Source organism: Carcharodon carcharias, chromosome 4 (assembly GCF_017639515.1).
Source record: "Carcharodon carcharias isolate sCarCar2 chromosome 4, sCarCar2.pri, whole genome shotgun sequence".
Lineage (NCBI taxonomy): Eukaryota > Metazoa > Chordata > Chondrichthyes > Lamniformes > Lamnidae > Carcharodon > Carcharodon carcharias.
Window position 1 is genome coordinate 31,176,793 of NC_054470.1, and position 26,028 is coordinate 31,202,820.

Sequence of the window (26,028 nt, forward strand, 5' to 3'; positions counted from 1 at the left end):
CACATGAGTTGGAGGAGTGCATCCACCTGCTCTCTCATGTGTGTGCTTGGAGGTCTCCATGGGAAGAGTTGCAGACTCAATGGAGACCCTAGTCCAGCAGAACGTGGAGTTGCCCATAGACCTACACTCCATCACAGGAGCCATGGGCGAGTTCCTGCAGTGGCAACATGAGAGGGAAAAGGGGTACTTCGACATCCCCCCTGATGCTCCTTTCCCTCAAGGAGTCAGGCCAGGGCCCTCAGGCACCTGAAGGGAGGAGCAGCAGCAACTAGACACCCCTGGGTCATCCACTCAGGAATCTCAGAGGCTGTCCTCTCCCTCTGAGTCCACTTTGCCTGTGACCCCCTCAACCTCGTCCTCTGTCACCATAGAAGGAGCAGCTGGCCCACAGGAGGACAGCCAAAGCAAACTGAGGCCCCCAAGGCCTCGGCTCCCCAGAGGACGCATACCAAAGTAATCAGAGGCAACAGGCCAACCATTGCACAGGGTATCTACAACCTTGCTCCGGATGTCAGGGCAGCACCTAGAAGAAGCGGTAAGCCTAGAAAAGTTAAGAAATTCTGATCACAGTTGGTTGCACAGGTGAACACATTTTGTTACTTTATAATCTGAAAATATATTCACTTTCACTGAATAATGTGTAATGTTGTCTTTCAGCTTAATTGACAGGCTTCGCAAGTCCTCCCTCTGCAGCCCTGTGACTAGTTCAGCTGCACACAGCTGGCCCACGAGTGGTTGTGGAGGGAGAAGAGTGCGTGTGGCAGGGCCTTTAGGAACCTCGTGCAAGCACTCTCCCACGGAGCCTTCATCCATCACACTCACTTCACTGTCCCAAGCATTCTCAGTGCTGCCTACTGGGGTTCCCTTTCAGTTGTCCATCTGAGCTGATCTGCATCTCCGCCCACCAACTGTTGCACTCCAACGCAACACCTGTGCCCGCTCAACATGAGGCTCCACTCACTTTCAATTTTGACAACTACGGTAGCAGTGAAGTTTTGGATCAGTTCCCCATCCTTCCCCTCCCCCAGTCCACATGTCCTTTCCCCCATCACTGTCAGGCCCCCGGCATCACCTTACACCTCCCCACCGTCACCTCCCAACCCAAACCTTTGTCTTTTCAGGTGAACTTGCACATTCTCTACCTTCCTGAGAATCCCACCTCCATTCACATTGACACCCCTGACCACCTCCTTCCCACCTCCAGGGTCCGTGTCTGCCTCCGAGTCCACACCAACCACCCTTGCCGTCGCTTCTACCAATACAGACTCACCCTACCGACTCCCTCTGCTCCGTCTCATACTCACCATTCCCTCCTACCATGCTCGCCCTCGGTTTGCTGCTCAGGAGGCAGTCATTGACTCCACAGACCCCTCCCTTGTATGTTCACCTGGACATGCCCACCATTAATCCCTCCTCCACCCTTACTCTCTCCTCCTCCCCCCAGACACACCTTCCTCCCCCTCCAAACTCCTTCCCCACTCCAAATTCCCTCCTCCACCTGGACACTTTCCCCCTCCATCAAAATCCCTTCTCCCCCACATAAACCTTCCCCTCTCTGAACTCCCTCCCTTATACCTTCCTCCCCCCCTTACACCTACCTCCCCACTTCCCGCATTCTCCTCCATTACACCCTCCCAACCCCTGACAACTTCATCCCCCACCCCCCCAATCTCATTGCCCCCTTGACCCCACCACCCTCAGTACACCTTCCTCTCCCACTCAAATCTAGACCTTCCTCTCTCCTTCCCTCATCGATTGTCTATGGCAGTCTATGGCCAACATCATGACTTTCCAAAGCAGACCCAAAGCATCAACGGAAATTTCCTACCTTCCATGAGTGCTTTGCAGCAGACCCATGTCCATGAGAATCCACCCAGCATGTGATGCTTGTGTTTCTCCAGGGTCCAGTAGCTGTTGGGCTCTGGCATCTTCATCTCTTCAGATGTCCACGATGTGAGCAAGGCCCTAGCGGTAAGTTCTGACTTCTGCATATCACACTTATCCAGATGTGCTCTGGGCTTCATTTCACAGGTGGCGCCTCCTGTGAGCTGGTTCCCTTTCTGTGGCTCTACTGCGCTGAACTGGTGCTGCTGCTGGTTATCTTGCTCCTCATCTGACATCCAATCTAAGACCCCGAAGCATCACCCACTGTGATGTGATTCAGAAAACTTTCTAATTGTACAAAGACAACTCTCAGCAAAAAGGATTGTGAACAATCTTTCCCATTAGTAGCTAAGAAAGCAGATGTGAGTCCTGAATATTTATTGTAGTATCTTCAAGAGTTTTAATTAATCTACTCAACAGCCATTGTGTCCTCGCCTTGTTTTCAAAGGTGAGTTTCAGGAAGCACACTAGATGCAACGTTAAAGTTCAAACTGTGGTGAATTATCACTACAATTGTACGATTACCATAAATTAAGAGGCAATCTGCCGTTCCAGAGGGGGTTGTGTGCAACCAGTCTAATGTGTTCAAGTTAATCATGGAAGTTGTGAATTGGAGACAGCTTCCTGACGTGCTCATATTTTTGCCATTTTAACCCTTCACTCACACTCAAGTGTACACAATGCCCCAGGTTAAAATTCTAACCATTAGAGGGAATTTTTCCTATCACCTTGGAGTCAGGTTCAAAAGGTTGGGGAGGTGGAAAAATAGCAAAAAATAAATGCGTTCAGCTCTTTGTACTTTTACCGGAGGAGACTTCAAACCTGTCAGCAGCCAAAATCCAAACAACAGGTATTTCTGGAAGAGAATGAAATTTTGCCAGCAGTGCACAGAACCCCTGCTGTGCCTGCAGCTTGTCCACTAGAGGAGGTAAGAGCAGAGCGAGAAGTTGGAGCACCATGAGATTCATATTCAGTAGTCACTTTAAAGGACAAAATTGCTACTCTGTCCTTCTCCATTCACTTCAACAGCACACAGTATTTAAGGGTGGGTCTGATGGCCACCCTTCAATTCGAGTGCCCTAATTGGCCCTCCTGCATCCTCCGGCTGCCTGCCATCCGTAAATGGACAGTGCTCCCGGAGGCAGTTTCTTAATTGGCCTCCTCCAAGATCGTGCCCGATGTCCCGCCACATGAATATCCGGGCTCACGGGCCAGAAATCCGCCTGACATTGAAGCCCAAAGCAAGACAAATGGGAAAATTCAGCCCGCTGCCTCTGAAATTGGGAATGCATGTACAAATGCTTTTAAGATCACAGCCTACTTGAGAAAGTTACTTTGGGACCTTATATCACTTTAGATAATGCAGTTATAGAACTTACTGCAGCAATTCTCGCTGGCTGGCTACTGGTGAACTTCTACTGCAGCTACTGGTCTGAAGCTGAACAGAGTTTTGTACAGACAGTGTAAGATGTGTGGAATTCCTATCCCAGAGACTCAAAATTTAAATAGGACAGTTGTACTTGCTACAAATATTTTAAATCAATTATCAAGTTTTGTTAAAACTTGACAGGATTGCACCCAAGCCCAAGCAGCTAGAATTTGTGTACCTGGTACACAACTGGCTTAAATACCAGCTTCTTTAAACTCCTCCCCCCTATCTCTTCACCTCCTAACATGAACGTGAGAAGCTTGTGGAATTCCTTGTAAACAATAGCAACCATCTATTCAACTTCTTCTTACCCTCCTCTTGCTCACCAAACTAAGCCTCCCCCATTCCCCCTGCTTACATATCAACCGAGGTTCAAGTTGGTAGTTCTCTCGTCTCTGAGTTCAAGTCCCACCGGAGACTTGAACATAAAAATCTAGGCTGATGCTCCAGTGTCGTACTGGGGGTCAGCTTCCACACTTGGGGCAGAATCATCCAGTCCTCTTGCCAGCGGGCGTCATGGCGGGCCTGAGCAGACAGGATGGTGAGAAGGCCAAAAATCATTTTACCGTCGTCGTGAAACCAGTTTGAGATCATCCGCCCTACTCGTCAACAGCGTGCCGGGTTTCCCGCCACTACGTGTTGGGAACCTAGGGCAGAATTTTACATCCTGCAGGTGGGCATGCACCCGGCCCGATCGGGCATCCAACTGCACGAGAAGACGTTGGGCAAGCGTCCCGATGTCATCCCTTACTCGCACGATATTTCGCTCAGCAGGCGTATGCAAAAGCGGGAAGCGTGCCCGCTGACAATTAAGAGGGCAACTAAGCCCAAGGATGGCGCAGTTGTCTCCAACTTTTCGTGTTCCATCCAACCTTACCATTGGCGGAGGGGCGAATTAGCCAGGCGAACTTTGCATTTTTCATCAAACTTTATCCAAGGGCGGGATGAGGTTTCCACTATTAAAAAAAATAAAAATCTGTGGACAGCATTTTTATCATCTTTAACGTTCAGGTGCCTGATTGTGATGCTTGGACAGTTTTTTCTTGATTTTCAGAATTTTATTTCATGGTTTTCGAGTCTGCAGTTCTCTAAGGCAGTTCTCTGCCTTCAGAGAGTTTTCTCTCAGCACTCGCCCACGGAAACGTCATCGCCCGCCCTACTCCCGCCCCCAGCCCTGCAGCGCAGAGTTTTTCAGCGCACGTACTTCATGTTGGCTGACCGTTAATAGGCCAGCCAGCGTGAAATCTCAGTCGGGGGCCGATTGCGGCCGGCAGTCCGTTTCCTGACCACTCCCGGGCCTGGCGATCACGCCCACCCAACGGGCCGAAAATTCAGGCCCTAGTTCCAATAATTTAGCATCTCCTTAGCCCAGCTCACCGGAATCGTGCCCCCATGCTGGATTACCCAGGCATGTCGGTGTGATTGCACGCTGACGTGTTTCACAACTGTACATAAGATACGTACACCTGCTGAGCTGCACTTCACTCGGGGCTTTGAGGTTTGTTTGCCTACCTTGCTTCAGGCAGCACTCGCATTCATCAGCGCCAGGCTTCACAGGCAGCAGCACATCACATTTCGGGGGGCTCACAGGCAGCTATCGACTTACCAGACCAGCCATAAGGCAGGGATGACTTTTCAACAGCTGCAGGGCCAGGACTTGCTTGGGGAAAGGGGAGAAGTGGCCTTAGGCAAGGGAAGAGGCTGCAGGACAAGGACTGTATTGGGGGAAGAAATCCCAGGGTGAGTGCGGGGGCACAAGTGGCCTCAAAATGGTAAGAGCTGAGGAGGCAGTCTTCAGAGGATTTGAGGCCAGATGGAGATGTGAGGGTACATGTGAGAGAGTGAGTGATGATGTCCTTTGAGCTGGCAGTGTGAGATGCCAGTAAATGTGTGATGGGCTTGTGAGTGTGAGAGTTTAGATTGATGAGATGGTTGACCTACCCTGGTGGCACGGATGAGATCATTCTTCTGTTTTCTGCACTGGATGGCCGACCTCTTGTGCGCAGCATTGGCACTGACCACCTCCGCCACCGCCTCCCAAGCCGGATGTTGAGACTGATGGGCCTCTTGCAGCCAGAGTGGGGGTAGAGGACATCGGAGTGGGCCTCCATGGTGTCCAGAGGGTGCCACAGAGATGCTTCACTGAATCGGGCGGTTGCACTCTTCTTGGCTTTTGGGGCCATGTCGTCACCGGAGCAGTCCAGGGCTGCAGGCATTGAGAACTGGGCACGTGGCTGCCGTTTAAACATGGTGCCCGGCGTGAGGAAACAGCAACGTTATGGGGTGGCGGACAAATCGGAGGCCGTCCGCCAGCGAGATGGCATGTTTCCTGTGGCTGCATAGTTAATGAGGTGGGAAGAGGATAATATGGCATGAAAACCCAACTGCTCCTCCAGGGAAATGGAAATGATGTATGGTTACACAGGTTAATAAGATCACTGAAAAAGAACAAACCAACCATTGGGGTTTATTTCCAAAGGGATAGGATTGACAAACAGAAGTTATGTTAAACTTGAATAGAACCAAACTCGGAATGCTGTGAACTCCATAATCTAAAGAGTATGTAGAAATCTGGAGAAGCTGTGAAAGAAAACACAAGGATTATACCAAAACTGTTGGGAAATATTTAACAGGAAAGGCTGAACTGTTTGGTGTTCTCTCTAGAAAAGAAAAGGCTCCAGGATGTGCTGATGGAGACCTTTAAGTTAGGCTTGAGAGGGTAATTGATAGAGCTATTGTTTCCACTTGTGAGGAAGTCCAAAACCAGAGCTCAAAAGTATAAGATAATCACTAATAAATCCAATCGGAAATTCAGGAGAAACTTCCTTACCCAAGGATTGTTATAAATCTGGAATAAATACCATAAGGAGTAGTTGATGAAAGTAGCCTAAATATTTTTAAGGGGAAGCTAGATAAACATGAGGAAGAAAGGAATAACAGGATATGCTTTTAGGTTAGATGATAAGACATAGGAGAAGGCTTGTGTGTACCATTGGGAAAAATGGCCTGTTTCTAATCTGTAGAATTTGCAACTGTTTAATGCTATGTAAACAGTCAGTATGTTTTAAAAAATATGATAGGAGCGGGTGACATCTCATCACTGTACGTTTAATATCCTGAAACGCATTTGTTTCAAGACCCCCTAGTTCCTGTCCTTTAACCCACTAAGCAGAAAACCCAGTTGTCTTTCAGGTTTAACTTGAAATTAATGCTGCCAATTTTAACTAAGGTCGTGTAAGAGAGGAAGACAGATGTCTAGTTTCCATGATGTCATTTACTATTTTAATAATGCTTACAAGCTGATCCTCAGCATCATTTCCCTGAGCAATAACAGATAAATAGTCTTATGATTAGAATTTTAAATACACAGGTCTACTGGGAGAGCCTGGGAGCAGCATCAGCTGTTGAACTGAATTCAGAAGATGACTAACTGCCTCTCCCTGCAAACACCTGTTATATTTGTCATTTGGGGGATTGATGTTATTACATATTTAAATCTTACAGCTATAATAGTGTTCTGTCAAATTTTCTTTGATAACATTCCTGTGAAGTGCCTTGAGATGTTTTGCAATGTTAAGGGTGCAATGTAAATACAATTTATAGTTATTATAAGTGGATATTTTTAACCTTTACATACCAGTTGTAACAGAGTAAGAGGGCTCTCAGAGTCTAAGGGAATTCCTACATGGTTTATTTGCCTATTTTGCTTCAGACGGCACTCGTGGTCACCAGCACCATATCACTTCTCGGGGGGGGGGGGGGGGGGGGGGGTGGGGGGCTCACAGGCAGGTCTCTATCTACCAGACAAGACATAAGGCAGGGGTGGCTTTTCAATGGCTGCAAGGATAGGAGTTGCTTGGGATGTGGGAGAAGTGGCCTTAGGCAAGGGAAGAGGCTGCAGGGTGAGGGCTGGACTGAGAAAAGGGGGTATCACAGGGTGTGTGTGGGGGCACATGTTGATCTGTGCAAGCTACCTCAAGATGGTGAGGGCTGAGGAAGCAGTCTTCAGAGGTCAGGCCAGATGGAGATGTGAGGGTGTGTGTGAGAGAGGGAGTGAAAGTGAGTGCCAGTGAATCTGTGATGGGCATGTGAGTGTGTGAGCTGAGAATGATGAGATGTGATGAGAGTGATGACTTACCGAGGCGGCACGGATGAGATCATTCATTCTTTTTCTGCACTGGATGGCTGACATCTTGTGTGCAGTGTTGGCACTGATCACCTCTGTCACTGCCTCCTAAGCCAGAGTGGCAAGACTGATGAGCCTCCTGCAGCCAGAACGGGGGTAGAAGACTGATGGGCCTCCACGGTGTCCAGAAGGTGTCCCAGGGATGCATCACTGAATCGGCGAACTGTACTCTTCCTGGCTTTTGGGGTCATGTCTTCACGGCAGCAGCCCTGGGCTGCAAGCATTGAGAAGTGTGCACACAGCTGCAGTTTTAATATAGCGCCCACCATGATGAAGCAGCGAGGTAACAGCGTGGCTGGTAAATCAGAGGCCGCCTGCCAGTGAGACAGCATGTTTCCTGTGGCTGCATAACTAATGAGGCAAGAAGCGGATGATACGACTCGAAAACCCGCCATTGCGGCTGGCAGGTACAATCTCTTTTTCTCACGCCCATGATCGCACTTAGTGAAAATCTGGGATGATTCCACCCATAGAGCCTACTCCACACTATTTCTCTCGGTCAGTTCAGCAGTCACAAGTTTCCTAACTTAGAAGCTGTTTTTAGTTTAATGTTTTTCAGTATAATTAACTGAGTAATGACCTGTTATCAAACATATAATATTTATTATTAGCATTTAAACAGTTTTTATGATGTTTTTATGTTTTGGCTATATTTTTGAGGCATTTTTAAAATTATGTTTTCCTCTTCCCTTCCTGTAAGCACAGCCCAAAGATCTGCAGGCCACAATCTCAATGACTATGTCTGGATCACATGCTCTGGTATTGTCCAGAACTGACGCAGGTCAGCAGGAGGTTTACAAGTGCCTCTGCCACTGTGAATGTATCTCCAGAGCGCCAGAACCTCTGGCGTGCCACGGGTGGGGAAGGAAGTCTATTTCCCCGGCTACTCTTCCCTTCTCCACACCCCTTCCCCAACCAAGATTCCACAATGTTTCCCTTGAAACAGCATCAGTCCTTACTTAAGAGTCTTTACTCCATGTGGTACTGCACATTGAGACTGCTAATTACTTCTAATGTGTTTTATTCATGGCCAAAGAATGGTGAGTTAAATGGGCTACTGGGTATTAGTAGCACCAAAGTAGCTGGAACCCAAAATGACCTTGAATTTCCTCAGAATAATTAGCAGTCTCAGCTCATACTGCCTATACAATCCAAATGCTGGTATTATAATACTCTACCCAGAAATCAAACATCAAATACAGTTGTGTCCCTATTTTTACCCACTATTTTTAGCCACTATAAAAATCAATGAGCAATGTAAAAATAAATCAGCATGCAGTTGACAATCTACAAGTGCCTTTCAAGATACACAAGAACAATCTCTGCTGACATTTTCCTCCACATGGTAAGACGACTCCTGCATCAGAATAACTCTGATATCCCATACTGAGTCTTATGTAATTTCTACCCTGCCAGCATCTACTCCTCATATGCTACCTTAACACTGTTTCATAAATATATGGAAAACATCTATCACAGGATATCCAGGGCCTGAAATTCCTACAAGCCCACTCTGTGAACAAACATATGTCGGGTGAGATTTCTGGCTGTTACTCTGCCCCAGCATTGACCCCCATCTCAAAATTCTATGAACTGGGTCATTTGCACAAAAGCTGAAGATTTTAGAGTCACTGTCAAGGGACCTGCATTGTGGTCCCAATTCCATCAAGGTATTGTCCTAATGCACATGTATTTTGTGTGGGGTGTAAGTAAAATGGTACTGGCAGAATTTCTGGAAGTCGATGTCATCCCACCAGCCCTGCCCTTTATGACATTTAATGTTACAGCTGTCAGAATATTTCATCAACAAGAAAGGGGCCAAAACCTGTTGGAACCTGGTCCTGCCATTAGTTCAAACCCCAAACCAATCTAAGTCTTTGAAATGGCCTCTCATGCTCAATAATCTTAGGCCATCTGTATCTATACCAAGCAACCAGGTATTATTTGAGCACAGCTGCCTGAGAGTACAACCTAGAAACTGAAAAGGAGTTGAAGCATTCAAAAACAGAAGTGCTTGACTGGAGAGAAAAGCTAGAATCACAAAGGCAAAAACGGAACAAGGCGATATAAATTGGAAAGAAAAATTGACTGTGGGCAAACAACCAGAAACTTCCAAATTGGAGATGGTTCGGGTACAAGTTATATGTATTTTCCAAAAGAAGTAAAAGCAAGCTAACAAAAGTAGAGTTTCTTGGATGAGTGGAGAAGTTAAAATAAAGCTTATGAAGAGGCATATAAATACATCAAAGGCCAAGAATAAAAGAGTAAATGAAGCTCAGTACAGAAAATACAGGGGGAAAACATTAAAGACCAGGAAGGCAAAAAGGGGATGTACCAATTTGGATTTCACCTGCAGGGAGCCAGATTTCAGGAATTGGTGCCAGATAATTTAAGGGTATGGTTATTTGTCCAGGGTAATAAACATGTAGACGCATGCACCACTCATTTTATAGCCACACAGGCACAAATAAACCATCAGATGGATGACAGTTTTAAATGACTCATACAATATCGAGATGAACCCTCAGTGAACTAATTGTTGAGTCTACAATGAGCGGCTCTGGGTTAGTAAAGAAACTAGCTATTTTACATAATTGGTGGGGCCTCTGACACGGTTTGGGGGACTGCATGAAGCTATAAGATAGAAGATTGCTAGTTGTGAGATAATCACTGATTTGACTCATTACTTAAAGAGAATCATGGTGAATGGCAGAAAGCGCAGCTAGGGAGACATGGGAATTAAATTGTTAGTTCTAAAAATGCATGCGGAGAACACAATGGGTGATTAGCCAGCACTCATTGACAGCATCGAGACCCTGCGAACTTTATCCTTTCTTTTATAATGCCTATCCTCTGAAGCCCATCTCTGCAGAGAGACTCTATCTGTTTGTCCTTTCTCTGTGTATATATGTGTGTGTGTGTGTGTGTGTGTGTGTGTGTGCGCGTGCGCATGCACGCGCTGGGGGTATTCTTTAGGAAGAGATAGGTAGTTATACTTCCGGATTACAACTGTATAATAACCAGTACTTGCCACTTGTTAAAAAGAAGTTTTGTTTTCTAATAAACAATCATTCTGAGTTTATTGAAAGAAGCCTAGTTGAACACTCCTTTATTCTGGGCACCAGTAGGAGAAATAGACAATTGGCTATTTTGGTGAGAAAATTAAACTTTTAAGTTAAAGGTACAGCCTGCCGAGTAGTGGGGCTGGATCATACTCGCACTCCTCCCATCTCAGTTGTAACAAATACAGGTGGGATCCAAACTTTCTGTTGCCTGATTTTAATGATTTCTGCATGCAACCAGTGCTCCCTGCACTGTTCAAGCATCAGCAGGGAGTCCAAGATTATTATTGCACTATATAAAGCTAGCTGATAATTCATAAAGGGGAATTGTTGTTGGAGCAAGTGCTGAGAATCTTTCTGCAACTAAGTCCCATCTGGGAAAGAGAGATGATTGGCTGACCATGGGAGAAAGTGGGCACCCAAATTTTCAGATGCTGCACTGGAGATGTTGGTGGAGAAGGCGGAAATGAGGAGAGATGTCCTGTATCCACAGATGAGCAGGTGGCCCTCCAGACACACGATGAGAAGACAGGGAACAGGAGTACCGACTCAGGACTTGGATGAATTCTGAAGAGGTTTAATGACCTTATAGAATTGGTCAAGGTCAGTGAGTGTATTTTCAAACATTTGCCACTTATCAGCACAGTTGTGATGAACCTGAAGGCATTGAAGATGATGGCATCCTCATACCTAATCCACCTTATTACATCCCATTTCTTCCTAACACTTCTGACTTACAAGTTGCAGATGATGTAAACATGCATGACCATAACATAGCTTTTGTTGCTCAGTAGCCAGCCTTTGGTTTGCCATGGTGGTTGAAATAAAGTTGGCACAGAGGGCTGTCAGAGAATGAACGCATTGTGACTGCTCCCAGGATATGGTCATTGACCTGGATGGTGTGTTGCCTGTGTCACACACCAGCTACACTTTGAGGGAGTGGAATCCATTTCAATTCAGGTACCGCTGACATGCGGCACATGTAAAGTAGTGTGCATGCAGACAATGATGCCCTGTACCCTAGTACATAGTACAGTCAATCGGTATCTGTGGTAGAGGGAGTGAATGTTTAAGGTGGTGGATGGGCCGTCAATTAAGCAGGCTGCTTTGTCCTGGATGGTGTCAAGCTTCTTAGTGCTGTTGGAACTGCACTCATCAAGGAACCCAGCAAACCCAAGTGCTCACTTCAACCACTTCTCTCCGACAAGTGTAAATGAAATGAAGGTATCTCTCTTTGCATAGAGAGCCTCAGTGAACTGCCTTATGCAGCAGTATACTGCAAACTGTGAGATGTTGTTAATATTTCCAGCAGCAACCTGGAAGAAGCTAGATGCATTAAGGTTTATAGACAGGGCTATCTTCACAGCCATTGGTTATCTGCTCCTTCCCCTGCTGTAAGGTTGGAGTTGTGGCTACAACAGTTGGCAGACTTCAGTGAGGACCTCCTTAGTGCATGCAGGTATCTGACACACGTCTCCTCGCTGAAGTTCAGGTAGGAGAACTGCTCCCTATGGCCTTTCCTTCTCCTTTCTCTTCTAGCAGCTTGCCGGGCATTCATAGCTCTATTCATTTTCCCATGCTCAATTCCAAGAGGAAAGGCACTAAGACACCCATGACTAGAAGCAACTGATTTATGCACAAGCCTTTAAGTTACCAAAGAAGTACTTCAGCATCATCCACACCACTCCTTGCAGGCTATTGAAACTTTTAGCAAGTATGTAAAGATACCCAAAACACACAGAATTGCAGTAACAGCCAGAAGAAATAATCCAGCAACTAACCTACAAGTAGTTGATGATCCCTTTGAATAATGCTGAATGGGAGTGGGTGGGGGAGGTCCTTCATACCACTGAAACCTTGTTCAGCTGTGGGAAGTTAAGAGGCAGCTTAGCCTGGAGTAAAGAACTTCAAAATGACAACACTGGCAGCAAATCAGTCATGATCTGCCTGATCGAGATGCCTCTGACAGATGTTAGGTACATGTACACACTTCATGACCACCATTTTGGAAACTTATGGGACACTTGGTGCCCAAAAATGGGTGTTACTGAGCCCAATTTTCCCCAAGTTTGATAGCGCATGGTATATGCCACTCATAATAGTGAACACTTGGAATTAGAGAGCTACCTCCGGCCAGAGTTTTCTACAGTGTCTGCTGCATTAGTGGCAGCACAATTTTGCCAAGTCGTCCTAAAATGGGTTTTAAGTTCCCTATTTGTCTATGTAAAAGTTCTTAATCCTCTTTCAGATGTGGGCCCTGGACACCCATGTACTGAAGCCAACACCATTATGGTGGGCACTCACTTCCAGTGCAGCAGGTTTACATGACCATACTGTTCAGACAAAAATGTACCCATTTTACACCTGTGAAACACATGTGAAGCCAATGAATTGCTATACCAGAAAGTCTAGATCAATTAGTTTTTGTACAGCTTAACTAAAACGTGGACCTATATCTGGAGAGAGAACATGGTGGTATCTCTGTTATTTTTTCATAATCAGGAACTACAGCAAATTGACTGTATTTGTTATTCAAACTGTGTACTGCCTACCAATATACTTTATGTAAAATAAGCTAGCTGGTTGTGTGAAATTGTGCATTGTCTTAACAGGGTGCTGTTCAGTCAGCTTTTAGTAAAGACAGGAGGGTGGACATAATGACACATAAAATAATCCACTAGCTGGTATCTGTAGAAAGCGACCTTTGTTACGATCCCTGAGTCATGCTATTATTTCACTGTATATTGGGTCAAAGTAAAAGGTGCGCTCTGGATGATTAGGACCATGAAATCCACTTAGAACAGTCAACATGGATCTGTAATGGACAAATTGCATCTGGCAAATCTAATTGAGTTCTTTGAGGAAATAATGAAGTGTGTTGATTAAGGAGATGAAGTGGGTGTTGTATGTATGCATGGATTTTCAAAAGGCATTTGTTGAGGTACCACACAGGATGTTGTGTGACACTGTATTGGAGAGAATATCTAGCATAATAACCAAAAGTCTTCACAGTGAGAATGAAAAAGAATGTCAGGTAATATAAAGGAAAATAGTAAATGATATTATAAACATACAAACAAAAGAATTATTAAAGAATGGGTATAGGGCCAATGAGGGATGACAAAAGAAATGGTCCCATGGAGGATAAGGGAATAGCAGAAATGCTAAGTGAATTTTCATGGAAAATTATGGAAGTGGGAAGTAAAGAATAGACAAAGAGGAAAAGGAGTAAATTGATAGGACAACTACAGGTGGAGACGTTGAAAATTATGTACTTTGAAGTAGTAAAGACACCAGACCCAGATTGTATTTTGGGGTGCTGAGAAAAGTCGGAGAATCAATGGCAGGGACTTCACCTGAACTGTTCAAACATCCTAAGATGTGAAAGTTGACTTTAGGGACTGCAAAATTTTAATGTCTCTGTTCAGGACAATCAATATGGATTTATAAAGGACAAGTTTCATCTGACAGAATTCTTTGAGGAAATAACAGAATGGAGTGGGTGTTGTATGTATCGATTTTAAAAAGATACTTGATGAGATGCCACATCGATACCTGCTTGATAAAATGAAAGCTCAAGGTACTTAAAGCACTGTGACAGATTCTGCAAAAGGGCAGAAACAGAATGATTAATGGATGCTTTTCAGACTAGAAGAGTGATGAATTGCAGTTTCCTGAAGGATCAATGTTAGAACTATATATACACAATCTGGACTTTGGTTCATATCAAAATTTGCAATTGACATATGACAGTGTAGTTAACTGTATGCGACTTTAGGAAGACACCAACAGATTAAAAGATTCAGCAGGTGGATGTTGAAATGTGTGATACTGAATCTGAGAAAATATCTAGCGTAATAACCAAAAATCTACAGCAAGTATGAAAAATATTGCCAAGTGATATGAAGGAAATTAGTGAAGGATATTATAAACAAATAAAAACAAAATAAAGAATGGGTATAGGATCAATGAGAAATTATAAAATAAATCTTCCCATGGAGAATAAAGGAATAGCAGAGATACTAATTGAATTTTCACAAAGTATGGTATTGGGAAGTAAAGAATACATAAAGAGGAAATAGAATAAACAGATAGGACATCTACAGGTGGAGAGGGAATATTGGCAATTAATTTTGGGGGAGAATAAGGAGAGGACAAATACAGTTCATGAAAATATAAATGAAATACTATAATTGTGCGACAGTGTTTCAATAAGCAACTCTTTTAAAGTGGGTAAGCAACAGCTAAAAATTGTTGCAGTTTTATAAATAGCGACATCATCTCAATAGAGCCCGAGGGAAACAGTGTCAGAGACCAACAGCGGCAGAGAGTCAATGGGGAGACAGAAAGCGCGAGTCTGAGGGAAGATAGTGCCGAAGACCAACAGGGAAACATGGTGGCAAAGCATCAGTAGGGGATATAGAAAGAGAGAGAGAGAGAGAGAGCCTGTGGAAGTCAGCAGGAGTCCAAGAGAGCACTGTGAAAATGAAAGCAACAAAAGAACATCAAGGAGTGATGCCATGGAACAGCAGCTAGGTGATTGGTTTTTAGAATAGCCCTGAGGTGAGGAACATGTAGCTAAAGGAGTTTGGGGACAGAGCAGCAGAGTGAAGCAAGTGAATTAATAATAAGTATTAGCACAGAGCAAGTTGAAAGGCATTAATTAAAATGAATAGTTTAAACAAAGTACTAACTAGATTGTAAAAGAGTGAATATGGATTTTTTAGATCATGGATAGGCAGCTGAGGCCTGATGCTTGCAATTCCTGTGCCATGTGGGAACTCATGTCACGTCATATGTCTTGAGTGACCACGTGCATAGCAAGTGTCCAGCTTCTAGAGCTCAAACTCAGGATTTCTGAGCTTGAGAGGCAGCTATTTTTAATTCATTTATAGGATGTGGGCATCGCTGGATTACCCAGCATTTACTGCCCATCCCTAATTGCCCTTGAGAAGGTGGTGGTGGGTTGCCTTCTTGAACCGCTGCAGTCCATGTGGTGTAGGTACATCCACAGTGCTGTTAGGGAGGGAGTTCCAGGATTTTGACCCAGTGACAGTGAAGGAACGGCGATATATTTCCAAGTGAGATGGTGAATGACTTGGAAGGGAACTTCCAGGTGATGGTGTTCCTATGTATCTGCTGCCCTTGCCCTTACTAGATGGTAGTAATAGTGGGTTTGGAAGGTGCTGCCTAAGGAGTCTTTGTGAAATCCTGCAATGCATCTTGTAGATGGTACACACTGCTGCCACTGTTTGTCAGCGGTGGAGAGAGTGAATGTTTGTGGAAGGGGTGCCAATTAAGCAGGCTGTTTTGTCCTGGACAATGTCAAGCTTCTTGAGTGTTGTTGGAGCTGCACTCATCCAGGCAACTGGAGATTATTCCATCACACTCCTGACTTGTGCCTTTAAGATGGTGGACAGGCTTCAGGGAGTCAGGAGATGAGTTACTCACCAAGGGATTCCTAGCCTCTGACCTGCTCTTGTAGCCAAAGTATTTATATGGCTCGTCCAGTTGAGTTTCTGGTCAATTGTAACCCCAGGATGGTGAAGTCACTGCTGAGCTTCAGAGAGGGTTAGAGTTTCCTGGATTGTATATTCCAGAAGGTGGTCAATCTACAGGCTATGATAATTCAGGATAGTAGATGTGTGGCCATCTGGAAGAGTATGAAAAGACAGGAAGATGTCTTCAGGCTGTGTGTCACTCTCAAAGCTGTACTCAGTATTTGAGACTGCTGGGATTGATGACATCTTGAAGGAGTGCAGTCAAATAGCTATGGTGCAAATAGGCAAAGTACATGAGGGAACAGCAAAGAGTAGAAATGCAGTCGTTATAGGAGATTCCATCAGTAAAGAGACAGACAGGTGTTTCTGTGACCGTTGTGAGTTCCGCATTGTGTATTACCTCCCTAGTGCCGGGTGAAAGGACATTATGGAGAGGGTGCAGAATATTCTGCAGGGGAAAGGGAGAGAGCGATGAAAGTTTTAGTACACATCAATACCAATTACATACAGAGGGCAGGAATTGAGTCAGGTCCTATGGTCAGATTTTCAGGAGCTATAGAGCAAGTTAAAAAGAAGGACTTCAAAAGGTAGTCATCTCCGGATTGCCCCCACACTAGTGAGAGTTAGAAATAGGAAGGATCAATGCATGGCTTTAGGCATGATTCAGGGGGGAGGGCATCAGATTCTTGGGCATTGGAAGCAGTTCTGAAGCAGCAGCACCTATTCAAAAAGGATGGGATGCACCTAAACAGGACTGGGACCAATGTCCTCACATGGAGGTTCATTAGTGTGCTTAGGGAGGGTTTAAATTATATTGGCAGGAGGATGGGTACCATTTTAAAGAAGTAGAAAAGAGGAATAAGGTGAAAAAAGTGAGTGTTGTATTGTACTAGAGAAGGAAGTAGTGCCAAGTTAGATAGAAGAACTATGAGGAATATAAAGACAGGTTAAATGCACAAAGTGTGGTGAATAAGGTTAGTGAGCTACAAGCACAAGTACCCATCTGAGAATAGGATGCAGCTGCAATAAGCAAATGTGGCTTAAAAATGGTTAGGACTGGGTACTTAATGTTCAAGTATATAAAGTGTTCAGAAAAGATAGAGAAGGCATAAAGAAAGGTAGGGTAGCAGCACTGCTTAGGGAAGACATTGTAGTGTTGGAAAGAGAGGATGTCCTTGAGGGGCTAAGACAGAATCTATTTGATTAGATCTGAGAAGCAAGAAAGGTATATCATGCTACAGGAGGTATTCTATAGCCCTCCAAATAATGAGAGAGAGATAAAGGAGCAAATCTTCAGAGAAATCACTGAGATGTGCAAGAGTGGTGATATTGGGGGACTTTAATCATCCAAATTTAATTAGGATAATGTTAGAGTAAAGGGAAAGGAGGGGGACAAATTTTTGAAAAGTGTTCAGGAGAACATCCTCTCGATACAACTAGGAAGGAGACATAGCTGGATCTGGTGCTGGGGAATGAGGTGGGCCAAGTGGACCAATTGTCCATGGGGAGGCATTTGGGTAAGAGTGATCATCATAAGTGTTAGATTAACGCAAGCAACAAACTAAAGTAGAACTGCTAAATTGGAATAGGGCTAACTTCAATGGGACGAGCGGGGATATAGCCAGGGTGAAATGGAACTGAAGACTGACAGGAAAAACAGCAATGGAACAATGGGTTTTAAGGATGAGGTGTTTCAAGTACAACTAGGCATATTCCAACAAAGGCAAATGCTAAGGGAACCAAAACCAGGACTCCTTGAATGACAAGAGAGATACGAATATGTTGAAATAAAGAAAAGAGGGTGTAAATGCATGTCAGGTGAATTCTTCATGCAGGAACCAGGCCAAATAGAATAAGTTGAGAGAGGAGGTCATGAGCCAAATAAGACTGGCAAGGAAAAAATATAAGAACAGAATGATAGTTAACATAAAAGAGAACTCAAAAATCTTCTACCGGTAAGTAAATAGTAAGTGGGGAGTAAGAGGTGAGATGGGTCCTATTAGGGAAAGAGAGGGTGATACATGCTTATAGGCAGAGGGCAAAGCTAGAATACTTAATGGGCAGAATTTTGCCCTTGTTGGGCGGGCTTAGCAGGGATGGGCAGGAGTGGTCGGGAAGCCGACCACCACCCGCGATTGGAGCAAGACTATGATTTCATGCTGGTGGGCGTTTCGTAAAAATGCAAAGGCCGCTTGGCCTTTTCACCTGCCACCAATCGCAAGGTTGGACAGGCAGCGAAAAATTTAATTCAATTAGATTGTTAATGGCTTTAATAGGCCTTTTAACTGTTGGCGGGCACACTGCCAACTCCTGCACGCGCCTGCAGACCGAAATAGTTCGAGTGCACGATGATGTCAGGATGTTCGCCCGAATGCAGCTGCGCGTTATTTCACATTAGTTCGGATTGGGCGTGCGCCCACCCAATGAATGGAAAATTCTGCCCAATGAGCACTTTGTATTGGTGTTTACTAAGGAAGGTGAATCTGGCAAAATATTGCAAGAAACAGAGAAGGTGAAAGTAATGGATGGGGTGAAAATTGACAGGCAGGATGTACTGAAAAGGCTGGCGACGCTAAGAGTGGATAAGACCAGATTCCATTCCAAGTTGATAGGGGAAGTATGGTGGAGAAAGCAGAAGGTCTTTCCATGAAATTTTAATCTTCTCTCGATAAGGGGAAGATACCTGGAAGGTTGGACAATAGCAAATGTAACACCCTTATTCAAGAAAGGGTGTAATTCCTGCTAACTTCAAGCTGGTCAGTTTAATATCAACAGTGGGTAAAGTTTTAGAAACAATAATCAGGGAAAATAAACAAAGACATTTGGAGAGGTTTGAGTTAATTAAGGAGAGCCAGCACAGATCCGTGAAAGGCAGATTGTTCTTGACAAATCCAAAATTTTTTTGATGAAGTAGAAGAGAAGGTTGATGAAGGAAATGCAATGGATGTTGTCCATATGGGTTTTCAGAAAGTGCTTGACAAAAATAGCACATAAAAGGCTGGTTAACAAAATTGTGGCTCACGGAATAGGAAGGTCAGTATCAGCTTGGATAAAAATTTAGCTTAAAGACAGAAAACAATGATTTGTGGTAAATGGTTGCTTTTAAAATCTGGAAGATGGTGGACGTGGTGTTACCCAAGGTTCAATGCTAGGACCACTGCTCTTTTTGTTATATATAAATGACTTGGATGTTGGAATATAGAGTAAGATATCAAAATTTACAGACGATACGAAACTTGGAGAGTGGCAAACATTGAGGATGATATCTAATGACTGCAGTAGTCATAGAAAGGCTAGCAGAATGGGCAGGCAAGAAGCAGATGGAATTTAATACAGAGAAGTGTGAGGTACTGCAGTTTGTTCAAAATGATAGAGAGAGGCAATATAGATTTAATGGCACAGCTCTAAAGAGTGTGCAGGGAAAGAGGGACCTTGAGGTTCTCGTGCATTGATCTTTGTGGGTGACAGAAATATTGAGAGAGTAATAAGCAAAGCATATGGGATCTTGAGATTCATGAATAGAGGTATTGAGTACAAAAGCAAGGAACTTATGCTGAGCTTTCTCAAGCTCTGGTTAGGCCACGACCTGAGCATTGCACCCACTTCTGGTCTCCACATTTTTAGAAGGACGTGAGGGTCCTTGAGGGTGTACAGAGGCAATTTACTCGAATGGTTCCAAGGATAAGGGATTTTAGCTACAAGGGCCAGGATTTTCCTCTCACATTTGCGGCAGGCATCATGGCAGGCAGGAGCATAAAATACCAAGGAGGCCAAAAATCTGTTTAACATCGTCACGAAACCAGTTTGTAATCGCCCACTCCACCTGTCAATGGCAGACCGCGTTACCCGCCACAGTATGTTGGGAACATCATTTTAATGCATTTGCATGTCACTATAAGCCCTGTGTGCGGGCATCATCTCTTCACTCTGAATCATCCGGGCACACTGGCATGCAATTAGAATGATGTGTTTCACAACAGGATATAAACCACGTGCAGCTGGCAGCCTGCATTTCGCTCCTTACTTTGAGGTTGGTTCACCCACCTTGCATCGTGCAGCGCTCGGAGCAATCAGTGCCAGGCTTTGCACCACATAACTTTCAGGGGGTGTCACAGGCAAGTCTCTACCTATCAGACCAGCGGTAAGGCAGGGATAGTTTTTAATGGGCTGCAGGATTAGGCCTGTACTAGGGAAGAGGGCAAGTGGCCTCAGACAGGAGACGGGGCTGCAGGGCTAGGCCTATACTGGGGGCTATGAATGGGTAGGGTTGCACTCAGACACTTGACTGGGGGGAGGATGGGGAGGTGGGAAAGATATGTTGAACAGTATAAGTGGCCTCAAGATGGGGGATGGGTGAGATCCACACGAGGCATAGGCACGGCCACTTCAAAATGTCCAGAGAGCTAACAAATGGACGATGGGATCAAGGAATACAGGGGTTGGATGGGGAGATTTGTGAGGGAGGGAAACCTGAACATGAAACACCTCCAAGATGATTGGAGGGGTTTCCATACTCACACAGGGAGAGTCAAAGCTGGTCAGCAGTGAAAGTTTTGCACTACCATCTTCCAACCTGCAGCAATGGTGCAGTGCAATATTAACAAACACATTGTGCCCTCATGGCCAGCCCTGGCCCTTGCCAAGTCCAAAATGCACACACCATGAAGCCCTCAAGGGCACGTTTCATTGCAAATAAAGAGCACATTTCAGCTTCAGTACATCCTCACTGCTATCCCATTGCTCCCTTCCACATTGCCTGAAGCAACCATGTGCTCTTCCAGAGCCTGCTCAAAGCCTCTATTGATCGCCAGAAATAACCACTTGGAATTAGCATCAGTGACCTTGGTGACTGCTCAGGTGAGGGAATGCACAATGCTGCATCTCTAGTTTGTGATGACAGCCTTGTCCCTGCAAGACACACAACTAAGGGGGAGAGTCGCACAAGGTTGGACATTCAGAGGCAGGGCAATAATGTGGCTCAGAGGGGCTGAGCTTCATCACCTTGAGGTGACAAGGTGCCCCCACCTATTGGTGAGCTTAGAAGATGTACACTCTGAGAGTTGAAAATGTGGCTGGCTGACAGCAGCACACATGAGCTCCGAGTATCCGTTCATTGCAGGAAAACGTTGCTGAGAGACAGACAGAATATGGAGTTGCACAATATATGACCCTTCACCGTGCATGAACACATCTCTCTCTGTACATTGCGCCTTCGCCTTTCAAGAATGCAGACAAGATAGGAGAACACTTCTGCCTCAATCTTACACAGCCAAGAATAAACATGAGATGACCCTGCAAGCACACTTAACATTAAGGTTGAGGTATCACTGATGTCAAGAATGATTTGCAAAAGGGGCACACGCCATGGTGATATGGAAGATGAGATATATGAGATGTGAAATGGATGTGATTCTATTTACATTTTTGTACATTATATACATGGTACGAACACCCATGCCACTGTTATATTTCCTAATCCTACTGCTACATCTTGGTGCTTGCCCAACATCCACAGCACAGGTGGTGGCAGCCAGTGACTGCCATGCCCTGTTGTATGTGATGACCTTGGTGGGTGTCCTCTGGAGGGCCCCAACCCGCTTTGGGTGTCCTGCTGTGGGGCAGGTTCACCCTCCTCGGCTGTGGAGCTGGAGGTCATGGGGTCACAAGAAGAGGGGCCGAGGAGTCCCAGAGTCACTTAGGTGGATGGCCCCGGGGAATCCAGCTGCTGGTCCCCTTCCTATGGGTGCCTGATGGCCCCAGGCTTACTCCTGGAGGATAAGGGGCAGCTGGAGTGAGATTGAGGTGTCCTGCAACCATCTTGCATTGACATGATGGAAGCCAACAAGGGCTATAGCGATGGAGTGCACCTCCTGCAGCTGTGCAGAACCGATGTCCTGCACCAAGGCCTCCATGGTAGCTGCCATCCTGCCAGTGTTGACCTTGGTCTACTGGCATGCCAGAGCTATGACCTCAGACTGAATGCAAACAGACTCCTCCTTTATATATTGCAATCTGAGGATTGCAACTGACATCCCTTCCTGATGTTCCTGTGATTGTCGCTACAGCTACTGCAACTGATTTAGGACCGAATCCTGAGGCTCATCATCAGACTGGGACTCAGCAGGATCATAGCCTCCAGGAGTCCTCTAAGTGCCAGGGACCTTGGATGTCCCTGCCTCTACCTGCTGTGGAGCAGATTGTGTGCTGTGCTCACCAGATTGTGACCCAGAGGCTGCTCTAGAACCAGGTCCCACCAAGGTGTGTTTCTCTGTGCTGGTGGAGAGCGTGGGTGAGCGCTGTGACGGGTCTTCAAAGGTGCTGTTTTCAGGTTCCTCATCTGAGGTGTCCTCTGGTTTGAAGCTAAGGGCTTGACTGGTTGAGGGCTTTGGGCGCTTGGCAGAGGTGCCTTTGAAAGAAAGTAGAGATAATTAGTGCATGGCAGCTGAACAAAAGAACAGGACAATGCACTCTCAGTAGCGTTGAGTGAGGGATGAGCTGGTACAGGATCCTCATGTGGGTGTTTGCCGCTGAACTCACTGTCGCCGCAGTGAGGTCATTATTAAACCTAAATAAATTATTTGTTAGGTTGCAGTTAGAATATTGTGTCTGGATTTTGGGTATTACTGTTTGAAAGGATGTCAAAGTTACTAAGAGAGTACAAATGAGATGGGAAGTTTTAGGTTTGAAGAGAGGTTAGGGTAGTTAGGCTATTTTCAGTAGTAAAGAAAAGTGGAATTTACTTGCTTCCATTATTATCCGTACAATTGTAGCCAGAGGGTTTACGTCCCTCACAGGGAAGGTTACCTCTGGAGTGCCCTAAGAATCTGCCCTTGGACCCACTCCCTTCTCATTTACATGCTGTTCCTTGGCCACATTATCCAAGGACTTTAGAACAGAATTTTCCCAGCCAGTTTGAGGTGGGTTCCAGAGTGTATGAGGTGAGAAAGTGATCCCACAGCCTTGCGGCTTTTCCTGGAGTGGTTTGAGAATGTACTGGGGAATCCCTGGTAGTCTAGCAGGAAAACAACTGATTTTAAAAGACAACGAAGAGCCTTTTTAACCATGGAATCCTTCATTCCCAAATGCACAGGTCACATGCTGTGTCAGCAACTTTCCAGTTGAAGAAGGCGGGTGCAGAGCAGGAACTTATCAGGTCAGTTTTACTCTATGATATGAGCGGTATAAAGGGTGAAACCAGCAAGTCAGTGATCAGCCACAGTGAGAGGCTTGCGCTGGCAGGAGCAGGTCTTTCAGCCTAAAATCGTTGATTATTGCTGGGGACAGCAACATTGTGTAACTTAAGTCAAGTGTCTTGGATTCTGCTGAGGACAATCTCATTTATTAGCCATGAGACTTCCCTGTGACCTGGGATCTACATATTTTGCAGCTGGTTGGACCTCTGGGAAGCAGGTGCAGAGTGCTCCAGCTCAGCAGCCACAGTGGCAGAAGCTGCCTTCTCCCCAGCCACATGCAGCTGGATGGAACAGAGGATTGGACACATCGAAGGAGGTGATAACCTAAGTGTAGGGTTTATAGGCCAAGGGACAGCTTCCTTGACCTCTCTGAACAGGAGTGCCTCCGAAGGATGTCCAGGATTGGAGTGGCCTGCAGTGTCCAGCACAACATGGCACTGCAGAAAGGTCTGGAGCTGACGCAGGAAGGTGAAGAAAGCCAAAATCCTCACAGCAGGAGGAGGAAGAGCATCCTGATGTGCCATTGATGTCTATAACCTCAGACTCGCCTGCCAGAGAATCCCACAATGGCCTTATCCAGGCATGCTTCACTTAAGAAGAGTGCTTGCATCATTGAAAGCTTCCCATCACAACCCCTTTGCAAACACCACTACCCGCTCCACCTCACCAGCATACTATGAATCATGATACTATGTTTACAGGGAATACCTCTATTAAGTTGTCATCATTTAACAGTACGTGTTATGGGTGGCACTGTAATAAGATTTTCATTATTTTCATTATTAAATTAGCTATTGAAAAAAGTGTAAAATTTTGTTTAGAGAATTCATATCAGCAAAACTCATACTCACCTTCCAGGAGCGGAGACAGCCAGATCTGCAAGGGACACCGCTACTTGGGCAGCGGATAAATAGAGGGCGAGGCTCGGGGCCTTCACTCACCTTCCGGGAGCAGAGACAGCCAGACCTGCGAGGGACACCTCTACTCGGGCAGCGGGCTGAGTTTGAAAAAACATATCCAGGAGTGACATCACAGGAAAACTAAGTTCAATGGCTGGTGAGAAGTTGCTGTTAGGGAATGTGTGTTTAAATAGCTTAAAACTAGAAAAACGTATCATTTATAAAGAAGTAGCTACTTGGATCTCAATAAGGAATACTGGCAATAGGGAAGTGAAGATAAATCAAGTCAAAGTGAAATAAAGTAATAAAATAAACCAAAGTAAGATAAAGTTAGCATAAGCGTAGTAAAGTTAAGTTACTAGTAATTTATTCTACTCACTCTACTTACTCTAAGTGTAATAAATAGCTTTTAGAGTTACAGGATGGCAGGTTAGCTCAGCCAAGTGGAGTGTACATCCTGCAGTATGTGTGAAGTTGTGGATGCACCATGTGACCCTGACAAACACATCTGTAGGAATTGTCACCAGCTGCACAAGCTTGAGCTCCGAGTTTCAGAACTTGAACAGCGGCTAGAATCACTGTTGTGTATTTGCGAGGCAGAGGACTATGTTGATAGCACGTTTAGGGAGGGGGTCACACCACGGGTCAGAAGTCAGAAGTAAACCAATTGAACACTAATGCTGTCGAAGACAAGTTTCTGGAGTGTGTTAGGGATGGTTTTCTAGAGTAGTATGTTAAGGAGCCGAGTAGAAGACAGTCTATTTTAGATCTAGTATTATGTAATGAAAAAGGGCTAACTAATAATCTTGTAAAAGAACCTTTAGGGATGAGTGACCACAATATGATAGAATTTTCCATTATGTTTGAAAGTGAGATAGTTCACTCTGAAACAAGGGTGTTAAAGTTGAATGAAGGAAATTATGAAGACATGAGGGACAAATTGATTGAGGTGGATTGGGAAAATACATTAAGAGGTATGACTGTACATAGGCAATGGATAGTCTTCAAAGAACTATCATGTACCTTACAGTACCTATACATTCCTTCAAGGTGCAAAAACCCAAAAAGGTCAGTCAACCGTGGCTGACAAAGGAAGTTAAGGATTGTATAGGATTAAAAGAAAAGGCTTATAAAGTTGCCACATATAGTAGTAAACCTGAGGATTGGAGGTTTTTAGAATACAGCAAAGTAATACCAAGAAACTGGTAAAGAAAGGGAAAATAGAATATAAATGCAATCTAGCAAAAAAACATAAAAATGGACTGTAAAAGCTTCTAGAGGTATGTAAAAAGGAAATGTTTGGTTAAGACAAATTTGGATCCATTACAGGCAGTCAGGAGAATTCATAATGGGAAATAGAGAAATGGCAGAGAAGCTAAATGATTACTCTGTGTCTGCTTTCACTGAGGAAGATACAGGAAATCTCCCAGATTTAGAGATCCAAGGAACTAGGGAGAATGAGGAGTTGAAGGAAAATAGTATAAGTAAGAAGGTTGCATTGGAGAAATTAATGGGACTGAAAGTTGATAAATCCCGAGACCTGATATTCTGCATCCCAGAGTGTTGAAAGAGGTAGCTATAAAGATAGTGGATACATTGGTGATCATTTTCCAAAATTCTATAGATTCTGTAATGGTTCCTGAAGATTGGAAGGTAGCAAATGTCACCCCACTATTTAAGAAGGGAGGGAGAGAGAAAACAGAGAATTACAGACCTGTTAGCCTTACATCAGTAGTAGGGAAAATGCTAGAATCTATTATAAAGAGTGTGATAATTGGATACTTGGATAATCATCTGATTGGGCATAGTCAGCATGGATTTGTGAATGAGAAATCATGTTTGACGAACTTGTTGGAGTTTTTTGAGGATGTTAC

At 44.8% G+C, this 26,028-nt stretch overlaps 1 protein-coding gene across 1 annotated transcript in view; it reads right to left on the bottom strand.

The window, feature by feature from the left end:
• The window catches only part of frmd3 (FERM domain containing 3), a 320,905-nt gene that overhangs the window by 9,140 nt on the left and 285,737 nt on the right, over positions 1-26,028 (bottom strand). Inside the window, exons 14-15 of the mRNA XM_041185271.1 lie at positions 2,690-2,803; positions 1,829-2,125 (exon numbers count right to left, since the gene is read on the bottom strand). Coding sequence (XP_041041205.1) covers positions 1,829-2,125; positions 2,690-2,803 — 411 coding nt within the window. The remainder of the gene's footprint in view (positions 1-1,828; positions 2,126-2,689; positions 2,804-26,028) is intronic.